Source organism: Haliaeetus albicilla, chromosome 19, assembly GCF_947461875.1.
Source record: "Haliaeetus albicilla chromosome 19, bHalAlb1.1, whole genome shotgun sequence".
Classification (NCBI taxonomy): Eukaryota; Metazoa; Chordata; class Aves; order Accipitriformes; family Accipitridae; genus Haliaeetus; species Haliaeetus albicilla.
In genome coordinates this window covers 28,718,005-28,730,977 of record NC_091501.1, presented here as the reverse complement: position 1 = coordinate 28,730,977, position 12,973 = coordinate 28,718,005, and the positions used below count along the sequence as shown (strand labels likewise).

At 41.7% G+C, this 12,973-nt stretch overlaps 1 protein-coding gene across 3 annotated transcripts in view; it reads right to left on the bottom strand.

The window, feature by feature from the left end:
• SCUBE1 (signal peptide, CUB domain and EGF like domain containing 1) overlaps positions 1-12,973 on the bottom strand; it is a 253,704-nt gene that overhangs the window by 32,923 nt on the left and 207,808 nt on the right. For all 3 annotated transcript variants that reach the window (XM_069806968.1, XM_069806970.1, XM_069806969.1), the window contains one exon: positions 1,787-1,903. In XM_069806968.1, coding sequence (XP_069663069.1) covers positions 1,787-1,903 — 117 coding nt within the window. The remainder of the gene's footprint in view (positions 1-1,786; positions 1,904-12,973) is intronic.

The window sequence follows — 12,973 nt, the reverse complement described above, 5'->3', positions numbered from 1 at the left end:
CTGACTTTGCTTTCAGAACTGCCCTCATGTGGTGTCTTCTTCCAAACTCTTCCCTTAGATGGACTCCTATTTCTCTTCCTGCCTGCCTCTACTGTACAGTGAATCCATTACTTATCCTGCTCTATACAAGAGATACCAGCACACACCTCCTACGCCTTTCTCCCAAAGAGAAGCCAGGCAGAGATATCATTAGCAGTGTCTCACGTTCACCCTACAAAACCAGGTGAACTCAGTGCTCAGACAGAAGTGAGGAGCTAGCATCTGTTTCTGCTACATCAGTTTGCATAGCACAAACCGAACCACATGGGAACAAACCAACATCAGCTTTTAACTGTATCTTTTTGGCTCAGTCTGTAGCACGATTTACTTAGGAATACATAGAGGATAACTCTTGCATATAATATGCACCACAAATTAAGAGCCATTATGGCCCAACACTGTTCTCAGCAATTCCTCTAGTGTGCTTTCCCTGGGCTAAGTTTTTGACTCAGATCAGAACCTGGCCTGAATACATAGCTTTTGTGGATTTAAAGTCAGGGCTTTGTTTATAGTATTATGCAAGCTTTACTTAGTTTGTCTCTTGAATAATTAAATAATCAACTATTAGCCATATTTTAACTAAACAAAACCATTTAGTTTTTTTACATTTAAAAGTAACGTGGAGAGTTTATTTTGTGTCAGTATTTTCTGACAAGTAATTTAGATTCAGGGCTTTCAGGTTTTATTATAATTTCCTCTTTCCACTTTTGTTTGTGTAATGCTGACTTGATTGCTTAAAAGCATAATTTGGACTTAATACACTTAACAAATCCCTCAAAAAAACCCTTTGCTCTCCTTTGACCCGTGTTCTGTCCTGAACACAATGAAAACCTACCCCACTTATTAAACTTTCAGGCAGGAGACCACAGTGATACCCGGGGGTGTTAGCTGGACCGGTGGCAGGCAGTCTCATACTGTGATACCCCTGGCAAACATTGGACTTAGAGTGCTCTGAAATTCTCCTGCCTTGATCAAGTAGAAGCTGAACCTCTAATTTGGTCTTTGTGGTAATACTGCCCTGTGATGCACTTAAATAACCCTCTCCTGGATAACCAAACATTACAGCACTACTTCTTTCCAGTTACGCCAAAAAGGTTGAAGAGCTGAAGTAGCTCCACAGAAAGTGGGAAGAAGGTACCCCACAGCCTTCCATTATGAGTTTCGCAGGCAGTTTATGTCACAGACTGGTCAGGACAAATACCAACAGAGCCAAAATTTGTAAACTTTGCAAAACTGACATCCTTCTCCTATTCTCTTTGTTGCCCATCATTTGAAGCCTTTCTTCTGTAAATACAATTGTGACTAACCTCAGTCCTGTGGAAGTACCGACTGGTACTCTGTGCTTGTAAACTCTATAAGGAGCCTTACCCTGTAGACCGCGATGAACCCCAGCCATGAGGCTGCTTCGCGATGGTTGTGGAAGAACGGCTGCATCCATGCAGCAGTGGATGCAAGTGTCACAGCTGCAGGCTTCTGGTCTATACTGAGGCTGATATGTACCACTATCACAAAAATGTTGTGGCCATTGCTTTTTATTTATGTTCTTCTGGGAACGCTTCAACAAATTTGAGATGCTCAAATTTTAGTCGTATCTAGCTCATGCTATTTTAGCTTTATTTTAACTTCATTTTAACTTTATTGGTTTATCGTTTTCAGTTCTAAAACCTTCAGCTAAAAGAAGGTGTGGCTCAGTAAACAGTTCACAAAGCAAACAAACAAATAGATAAGCAAAACTTAGTTTCCAAACCTCCACAGTGCGTCAGTCCATACAAGGTGTAGCCTTTATGACAGAGACATTCAAAGCTTCCAGGGTAGTTGATGCAGGTGTGATCACAGGTCCTTTCGAAGGAACACTCATCTATATCTGAATTCATAGAAAAAGCATTAAGAAATTAGAATTCAGTTAAACTGAATGGCTGGAATTTCACATTCAGTTGCAATACCTTGTTACTGATAAAGTATCAGGTATCATCCCAAGTAAAATCTGAGGAAAATTTCATTCTCATTCCTCTAGTGCCTTATAAAGAAAGGACATGCAGGTACATAGAGAAAGTCAAGAAGAGAGGATTTAAGAGAAAACATGAAGACTGTATTATATATGTTCACCATTAGATGGCAACCTTTAACTTCTGATTACATCTACCCAGCAGGGCTGTGGAGGTATGAAGGTTTGTGGGGGTTAGTGGCACAATGAAAAAAAGTTTTGGGTTGAATCAAGTCATTCCCTCTTTCATTGACTATTCCTCTGACATCTCGCCCACCAGGACAGGGAGTCACTCGCAGACTTGTGCTCTGCCTACGCAAGACTGTACAGACTGCTGCACAGCTACAAGGGAGTAAGGAAAACACTGCCTGAGAGTAAGTCAGTATCAGGGACAGACAGGCTGCACCTAGGACACAGGAAATCTTAGTCCAAGGTCCACATTCTAGCTAATTCAAGAAAATTTGGCCTCTTCCCCTTAAAAAAGTCAGGCATCTCCAATTATCACTGCTCACTAATGTGAAACCCTTATTTACACAGTCTCTTCCATCCACCAGCCTATAAAGCAAGCAATTAACAGCACGTTGTTTCAAAGGTAGTACAAAGGTTTTGCTGAGCAGGGTGATGTAAAAGTTTATTTGACAGCAGTCACGATGGAAGGGACTTGCTGAAAACCGTTACATTAAAGGTACCTTAAATAGCAATGTGTGCAAAATAACAACACTTTCGAGTGAATTTTATCCTCAGACAACTGTTTTTTAAAAAATCCTCTTCAGTGATTAATTTTTCTGTTAAAAGGTCAGAGAAATTAATACAATAACATTATTTGAGAGTACTAATTTCAACAAATCTCATTCCTCCAATATTCCTGAGGTATAAATGAATGGAATAGTATTCCTCTAACAGCTTGCACGCTTTCTAGAGTTGCTTATTAAGAACGTAACCTGAGCAACACCATTACTATATATAACTTGGACTTTCATATTGTACATGCTTAGAAAGCTGTGAGTGCTTGAAAAAACTTGAAAACTCACCAATACTTACGGGTATGCTACCCAGTTCCTATATCCAAGTATTATTGATACAGTTTTGATGTTTAATGAAACATTCTAGGTCTCATCCTATTATAAATGCAAATACTTAACTTCAAGAACTATAAAATTAAGACTTTGTGAATGTGTACACAAACCCAAAATCTGTGTGAGAGTTTATGCACAAAATTTAGAATGCTGTAAACAGCTATGTTTTATATGATCTCCAATTTTAAGTGTTTCAAAACATTCACACAAAAGAGAATTCACAACGTGGAAAGCAACTGTTCAGGCAAATGCATAACATAAAATGAAATACACATGATAAACAAAAATCTACACTATCTGGTTTTTATGTGTGCACCACAATCCCTTGTTATGATCAAGTAGCAGAAAAAGGACAACTGAGATTTTACCTTTTTTACATCTATTTAATTTTTAATGCATTTTCCTATGCATTTTAAAATATCATTGTTTGATTTCTGAAAGTAATTTCTTTTTAAGGTTTCCTTTATAGTCTTGGAAATACGCAGCTTTTGAATACACATAAATGGCAAACTGTTTCAGTTTTCTCTAAATAAATACATAAAGTAAAATCATTTGGGAATGAACACTGCAGTTACAGTTTTAAAGGATTTTTAATGCATAAGAAGCCAAATCTACATCATGGTTTCATTCATGTGTAACCTTGTTCTCTATATGGTATTGCAGGAAATTTACAAATGCAGTTAATTTTCTGGCCTCTGACTTACCTTGGAAGGCTCTTTCTCAAAACTAATTATTTCATATTTCTCAATAGTGATCTTATCCTGTACTAGTTTAGTCAATGGGGTTTACGCGTTGCTTTCACACATACCGCTTTGTGTTGTTACACATTATGGCTTAGGCCTTTACAAGTTTTTCTTCACATTAAGAAGAATGCACGTCCCTCTTTGCCTGTGGAAACAACAGTCTGCCTAACAATATGACCAGTCATCTGCTTGCCAAGTAACAGGCACTCACGATGGACAAATGCATTTCTATTACATGAAGTATCAGCTACTCATAAACTTATATTGCTTACACTGGCTGGCAGAGATGCTGAAACAAACACTTTTATTATAATACAAAGACCGCTATTAAAAGCTTTTTCGCCATTTAAACCCCTCATCCCACCTCCTGCTGCTGTTCTCATAAATTCAACCTCTGCTGAATTCAGCATCTTGCTTTGGCTGATCAAACACGGAAAGCCTCCATGCAGATTTTTCCTTCCCTAACGCCAGCCCCCCGGCCCCTCTCCTCCCTGCCTGTGGAAGGTAGCGCCAGGCACTGCCCAAGGGACCCCGCTTTCCGCAGCGCCCATCTGCAGAATCACCAGTCCCCTGAGGAATTCAGCACTGGTCATAGAAAAGGGAAAAATATGCACCACATACTCTTCACTAAAAAATCCCAGCGGTGCGATACAGGCTGCTGAAATCCTCTCGCCTTTTTTTTTTAAAAACCCCTGAAACGTGTGCTCTGGGCCCTGTTATCCTCTCGCTACCAGAAACTTTGAAGTTGGCCCTCACACCTTTGTGGTGCTCCACAATACTTCTCCATATTTACCCTGAAAGGATGTGCTTATTTCCCACCACCCTCACGACAGAGGTTTCTCTCGTAGGAGACTGGGGAGCAGGGAGTTACACCTGGTTTCACCTTCGCAGCCCGGGGTTTCAAATCCTGCTTACCACACAACTGGCAATGAACGTAGGTGTCTGAATCTTGTCTCCTCTGTACAAACAACACTACACAATCTGGTAGCATTATCTACTGAAGAGAAGCCCAAAAGTACAAAAGCAGAGATGTAGCAGGTTACAGCTAAAGAACTGAGAACAAATAATTTCTCTTCCAGTTTTGTGGTCAACGCCCCCCCGCCCAGCACATGTACACACTCAAAACCACACGCATTTTTGTATTGGGTTCCTCTGAATTTCCCCCCTTCCACACACCAAAATAAATACTGAGGAATTAACTTTCTGGGTCTGAGGCACTCTTAACATGATTTAAAGTTATTTAAATTAAGTTTTTGAACTGTTTTAACATGAAAAGTCAAAATGTTTTGTTTTCGAGGAACTGCAGTGGAAAACTTCAACTCGAGGTTGAAGTTTCTATTCTATTTTTAGTTGAATTTGGCACGAATTCACAAACAGTCCAAGCTGTCTCAGAACATTTCAGATTTGCTAATGCACTTATTTGACATCAAACACATTCTTTTTACTTTCACTTAGTCAAAAATTCATATCACATTCACCACTGTAATCAGCATATGCGATTGTGTCATTTCAGCATATTAAGAGACATCTTCACAGCTTAACTGTTTGAAGCTTACAGGAACTATGGGGCTAAATTAATCTCCGATTAGTGCACGATTAGCTTCCTGCCAGAGGCAGGTTTTTTTAGGATTACTAATGGTACCAGATAAATTCCAGGATGAGGACCTCCCTACCCCACAGCAGGCGAGGCAGTGGAAGTGCCAAGCTCAGGGGCTGGAGCAGAAGACCTCCAGAGGTCCCTTCCAACCCCCCCGGCAGTCCCAGCCCTCTCTAAAGGCGCTCTCTTTATGGTGTCCTGCGCTGCCCAGAGCTCTCCCGCCAGTCGCTGTTTCCATGACATCGAGGCACCACCTCAGGCTGAATGAAGTCCAGCATCTCTTCTATCAATCCATGTTCTCATCTCCAAAGAGAATGTGTGAACAGTGGAATCACTCCTGTATTTTTGCCTAGAAGGGATTCAACTCGAAGAGGTTGTTCAATGGTTTAATAAAAGAGCAGGATTTCCCCGTGTTTTTGAGGGAAGTGATCGCTGCCAACGGTGGTCATGCCTGATAATATTTGTTTGGCTCTGTTCCTATTATTTCTAGTCAACATTTGGATTTTATTGTTTATTTTTCAATCATACTGAGCATATATTTTTTAGTTCATGCTTTCACACCTTAAACGATCCCATCATGATCTTTATTCTTCTTGAATATAATGTGTTAGTGGGTGTCGGATTGTCAGTACTAGAAAGTAAAGTCTTCCATCTATCTGCAGAAGGCAGCTACCACAGGTCAGATTTCTTCTAAGTTTCCTCACACAGATGTCTCTCAAAGGTGACCTGAAGGAGCAGGGAGAACGCCGCTCATTTTCCATGCTCATTCAAGTCCCTGCCCTTTCCACTGATTCTGCCAGTAGGCCCAATTACAGTGGCACCGATTGTTCTGGTGGTTTGTGTGATGTGGACGCTGACTCATTTGTGGATGTAGAGTACAGGGCACCAAGAAGCCATCACACAGCAATGATTTTTGCGAAGTCTGAACCTGAGCTGGATTCCTACCAGCAGCTCTGGAGTGAAAGGCCCCTTTCTGTACTCTGTTTCTAGTCCTCAAATGCAGTCCCCTGTATTCTTGATTGTCATTGCTTTCTTCTCTAAAAGAAATTTCAGAGTAATTAAAAGAAACCAACGATCAGGAAATCAAAGTGTAAAGCAGGACATTTCCAAAAAGCATTAGCATTGCAAGCAAGCAGCTCAACACTAAACATGGACAGGTGAGGCTGGCAAATAGCACTGGATTTATAGATGTTTTGATGACTGCAAAGTGATGTAGAAACTGCTATGACTCCCTGACAGAACGGACATGCAAAATTCACTTGCGCAGAGGTACACGTGCAATTTAGGGGTTGTGGTTATAGAACTGAACAATTCAATGCCCAGTTTGCCCAATCCCACATTAAAAATTTACTGCAAAAATAAGGACCTCCCCCCCCCCTCCCTTAATATAATTTTGTTTGTTAATATTAATAACAAGTGAAGAAATTGGTTAGAGAAAACTAGTGGTAATCACGACAGCTTTTCTCCGAGACATACACTAAGCAACTAGGCTAACTCATGAAACTGGGAGCCTTGTTCCAAAACACAGGCCACATATGATGCTTGAATAAGAGTTTGGTCTTGCTGCTTGGAGTATTTTTCATGTGGTCTGAAAATAAACATGGCAAGGGGAGATCACTGTTATTCGATGGTGCTATTTGTGCTACAGAGAACAAGACAGGAGGGGCTAAAAGGCAAACAATAAAAGCTGTAACAGGGATTTGGGACAAAGTGCAGACTGTAACAATTCTGGACACTGTAAGCAAAGAACACATCTTATATTTGGTTTGTCTGTGTTCAGTGAGGCAAGACATAAAGTAGTAGGTCACTGCATATAGGCAAAATATAGACATTAAATCTAAATATACTATTTCAAATAGAAATAAAAGAGAAAATATGTACCTTTTGCTCAGAAATAGAAAGTAAAACAAAAAGAAAAGGAAATATCTATCTCTACTATCAATTCCTTCATCAGTAGAAGTGACTCATGACACCCTGAATGCTGGTAGATCACTTCAGTCAAAAATGGTCACAATATTACAGTAACATTTTGAGGTGCTATCACAGTCATGACTCCATACACTCCCAATCCTCCCAGTAAGATTAAGTATACCTTCATTATGGCAGCAGATTTATATACATATCGTGTAACTGCTGCCCAGGATGCTGTGAAGAACGTACAGAGAAAGGAATCTGTGGTTTTCAGATTCATGTGTTAGTGGTGTTTGACCCCCAGGCTGGAAGGGATACCCAGGTGTCCCACCGTGCTGTGCACAGCAAAGCCGCTGCTCAGTACAGTGGAGTTATCTCCTAACGTGGCCACATTCTCCTAAGGCAGAAGTCCACAATACATAGTTTTATTTTGTCTGTCTCACACACCCTTGGTTTATTTTTAGCCCCCAAGCCAAACGTGGACTCAGTGTGAAGTACCCCACTCAACTGATCATGCACACAAGCCAAACTCAAGGCTAGTCAGAACGTTTTGTGTTCACATTTCTCAGCTTCCAAGTCATCGGCTCCTCTAAGAAACAGAGCCTTTTTCTCATTCATTAAGCACACATACATAGAACTCTAAAGAAGTGTTACATGATGTTTTTAAAATAAACACTAATGCTTTTTTATATGTATTTTGGCTGGAAGTTATTTTCTGCCTTCCCCCCATCCCCTCTGGTTTCTGCAGGGAACTGATACCACCCATGTAATGTTGTTCACCTTACAGCCTAGCCAGCATGGTTTCCAACAATATTTGACGGACATTAGGGAAACCACATATCTTAATCTGAGTGGCTGCTGGACCACAGGGAGTCATGATTCAAGCTATGTTCGCCAACAAATGCTGGTTTAAATTCAGTATTGGGAAAGGCATTATTTTGCTACAGCAGCCATATGATGGGCTTTCCACCACATCTCACGTTTTCTGATCCACAGTGACTTACCCCTGTTCACAGTTAGTAAAAATGCATCCTCCATCTGAGAACATAACTCTCTAATACACATCCAACACTGACCAGAAGGAATGGCTTACAGCTAACTTCTCCTTATGTTTCAAAGTCTACAACAATAAAACCAATGAAGAGGAAGCACAGAAGGATGTAGTAATGTACAAACCTTCTACTTCATTACCTTCCCAATGAGTGCTTCTGGAGCAGGCTAACATAAAGCGGGGGGGAGGGAAGCCATAACCCCAAACCTTTAAAAGTACCTGAAAAACCACACCCATTTAAACTTCCCACTGCATTGCTGACTTGCAATCAAGACAACTTGTTGCTAAGACTTAGTTGTTGATAACATACTAATGACCTGCAGAAAAAACAGATCTGGCATTAACTGCTATACTTCTACTGTCAATGTAAGTGCCTAAGTAGCACAGTCACATCTTGTATTTCAGAAATTTAAGTGGGAAACTGTCCATTATGACTAATGTTGACTTGGACCAGAGCATTTATTTATTTAAGAACTTTATTGCTCACAGTTAACTATGTGATTAGTGAAGACCAAATGTAACACACTAATCAGGGAATGAAAGCCTTCTGAAGGAAATTGATTCTGCTTGCAAGGAAATGTGCTTTTTATTAGAGACGATTTGTTCTTAGAATGCAAAGTGGTAGTAAAACAAATAAATATATATAAACTGCAAAAGAACCTGCAAAATATACTTGAGACAGAAGCAATAAATAATTAGAAACCTGTGACTTATTACATAAGCATCCCACAGAGGAGGTATTTCAAGGACTTAGCAGTACAAAATGAAATGACTATTACTCAGCTTCAGGGATAGGCACACAGTAGCGGCCAATGACAAATTCTGCAGACTCTTTGGTTCCTGCTCACTCTAATACAGGTAAGATCACTGGTCCATGCATTATTTAAACATGCTGCCACGGTTCAGTACAGGAACAGAAATTTGCTTGTAGCAAATTAGAGCTAATCTAGTTTCCCCAGACCAGACAAAGCATTTAATTGTACCCTTGACTCACTCGTACCAAACAGTATGTCTCTGATCTCTAGCAACAGCTTTAGGCAGGAATGATATAAGCAAGTCCATGCCTTGGTCCACATGGGAATCACGAAGTCAATGAGGACCTGCAGTGGCACCAGGGTCATGCAGATGTGCCTCCGGTCACATTCCCACTGGAGGAATTTGGGCTCAATTTCGATTCTGCTCTGCAACCCACAGAAGGTACTTGCTGCCCCAGAGGGTAACACTTTCTAGCACGGCAGTGGCTTAACACGGACTTCAGTAATTACGACACATTCCTTCCTCTGGGTTCAACACCCTAAAGCGGCTGCTTTATTGCAAGCTACTTAGCAGCCTGAGCTTCTGCCACAGCAGTAGGGTCTCCATGGACCTTGAGCCTGCCAGCTGTTCCAGGGTAGCTAAGCAAGAAGTGCTCTCCCAAACAGCCAAATGCCCTGGGAGATGCAACCAGGTCACAGTTTCCACTTGTTTAATCCAGCATGGTGTGCAACACCTGGAGTGGGAATTCTATCCCTTCCAATCCATAGTTGTACTAAAGACCACTAGTGTTATCATCTACCTAGTTCTGCCTCATGGCCTCAGTATCCTTTTATATCTGTATGTTTTTATTCAGTATATCGAGATCCTGCAAACAGCTTGTCTTCATCTTCCTCCCAGCCTATCTGTACCTGTAGGAAGTTCAATAACTCGGTATCTCTGTTCTGGAGGCTGTCAAACTGCTGATCACTCTTAAGAGAGGCTGTGTCTTTGTCTGTCTTCAAACAGTACTAAATGCAGTATTAACACTCTATAGCTCTGGTGCAAGTGCAGTTTAGGGAGCCCCAGTTGTCTCTGTTGTCCACCATTATGGTCTGATGATTTGATTCCTCCCTTCTCTGTGTGTTCTCACACTTCTGCTACATGCCTGAAGTTGAATGATGTCTTCCAAGTCTTAGCAGTCTGGACAGAAACTGGATGTTTATTTTGATAGAATGAGTATATTTAATGCCAGCAAGACAACCATACTCATTTAGTCTGACCTCCTGTACTTAAGCAGCCTCTAGCATTTTGCTTGGTAACCTCCAAAGCATCTCTGTTCCAGGAAGGATTGTCTAGGTGTTTACCTGGACTGATCTCTCAGTCTTCTCCATCAGTCTAATTTTTAGAGTTTAAATTGGTGTGATCCTTTTTAATTGCTAAATTTGGTAAAGGCTGAATAATTTCTCTTAAAAGAGTGTAACGCATACCTGATCCTTCCAGGAATCAGCAGGTACCTCTTGATATATTCCTCATATTATTTTGTTGGATCTGAGGTTACAAACAAGAAAGCAAGATTCCAACTAAGTAGTTCCCTTGGGCTGGCTGGCTGGCTCTATTAATTCATATCACCCGAGCAGCTCAGTTCAGAAGACAGTAATCTTTCACTGGCCCCTTCAGTTGATAGGGGGACTGCAGTAGTCAGATCCTTCTCTGATGCTATGCACCAAGGGGACAACTCTTAACCCAGCAAACTCATCACCCTCACTAACGTCAGAAAAACTGGTTTCCCACTGTTTACCTAGAAGTGACAGCAAAGGGAACTGCTATTGGGAAGAACAAGACAGTACCTTTGGGAGAGTCTTTAAAGGTAAATGGCAGCTCATTTTCTTTATCTCTGCTATCAGACCTTATCAAAAGAGACCAGTTGCACTTTCTGGGAACCACTGTGCTACCTCTGGGATTTGAAAACAGAAGGAAAGCAGGTTAAAAAACGAGACTTGGCAATAAAATTGTAGGCCTAAACTGTTTGCTCCCGCTCCAGAGTAAATACAATCCTTTCTTTAGGAACTTTTCCAAGGGAGTTTTATGTGATCTCACGGACCAACAAATTAATTTTCCCTTCTCTTTTCAGTTTCTTTCAAAAATTCCCTACTTAATTTTGTTCCCGAGTCCGCAAGCTCATTCTCTTCCACAAACTTCCCTCAGGGCTTCCTCAGAGTCTGCAGAAATGGGGCTGCAGAACGACATCTTAATGCAGTAAATACCTATTCCCTGTGTGTTACCCTTAACACATGTGCCAAGTCAACTGACCACCACACATTCCTCTTCCTGACAGCACTGCAGAGCCAATTCTGCTCCCAGTCAGTGAGTAGGGTTTTGTTCCGCCTCATGCATCAGCCACGGAATTATTTGCTTGTTTTTGGATCACCAAAAGCTTTGCCTGAGGGGCTGGGAAGATTTATGGTTTTGGATGGAAACTGCAGAATTTGGCAATTTCAGCCAGGCAAAAGTTGGCAGCTAACTTTGGGGTCTTTGGGGGTATCTTTGACTATAGTTGGTGGGATTAGGCCCAAGGTTTTTTACATTTCTATAATGAAATACATCATCATCATCATCACCACCGTTACTATTACATTATCATTTCTCTGCTGTTGGGCAAAGAAAAAGATTTCCAGCATTCTTCCCTGCAGCATTACGAAGGAGCCCACCACCTTCTTTTTTTGTAAGCAGCACCAAACTAAGAAACACAATAATAGTAGAGGATTACCTGGTAAATTCCCTTTTGGCAGATATAATTTCTTCTAATATTTTAAACATGCTTGTGCAAAACTACTTGCTAAATCTCAGCACTGCAAGGAGAGCTGGAGAACAGCAGTGACAGCTTTTGCCCATGGGACTGCTGAGGAGGAAAAGGTGCCCGGTCTCAGAAGTGCCAAGCCAAGCTTCCCTCTTCCTCCGTTCCTTCAGCTGAGCTGAGCTGCTCAGCAATTCTGAATTTGGCCAGCTGTCCTAGCAGAGAGAGGAAGGAGAAAATCAATGCTGGGTCCTGAGGCTTTCTGAGTGGCAGGCAGCAGAACATTTCATATCTGATGAGGTAAGCTTGTTTATTCTGCGCAGACACTTCACTCAGTCACTCACATCAGGATACACACGCAGAACTCTCCCTAGCCTTAAGCTCCCTGATGCCTCTGACCGTATTTTAACCAGCCCTGCCATGGCTTCTCCCCCAGTTTGTGAAATCACTTGACAGATAACCTTAGTCAACCTGGCGTTCAATTTAATGACCAGCAGCACCGGACGAGTGAGCTTCTGGAGCTGGGGAGTGGCCGCAGATGTGTGCTGCGGCTGAGGACGGTCGCCTCCTGCGAGCCTGCGCCCCAGGGTGCCTATGCACCCGGCCATGGGGCACCCTCTGTACATCCCCTCCGCACAGCCACCCATTAGACACCCGCAGACTGAGTATTCACACACTCCAAGAGAAGAAACTGTAGCGATCCCCGTCTGCTCTCAGACAGGGGAAGAAAGCAGAGAGGGCAGAAGAACTCTCAGCTCAGGGGGTCTCCCCAGAGGGTTTCCAGAGAGATGCGCCAATCACCGCAGACAGCTGTGCAGATACTTTCAAATAGAGAAGTTAAAAAAAGAAAGAAATTATTTTTGCAGGTAAGAAAGTTTGCTGGGTCTCTTATGGAACATGAAAAAAACCTACTAATAACTAGACACAATGGTATAAAATTAATAAGTCTGCCCAAGGTCACAGACACAAAAGGAGCCAAGGGAAGCATTCTGTAAAGGCATTTGGAAAGGAAGATTTCAAATCATCACTGGTTTTCACTACTG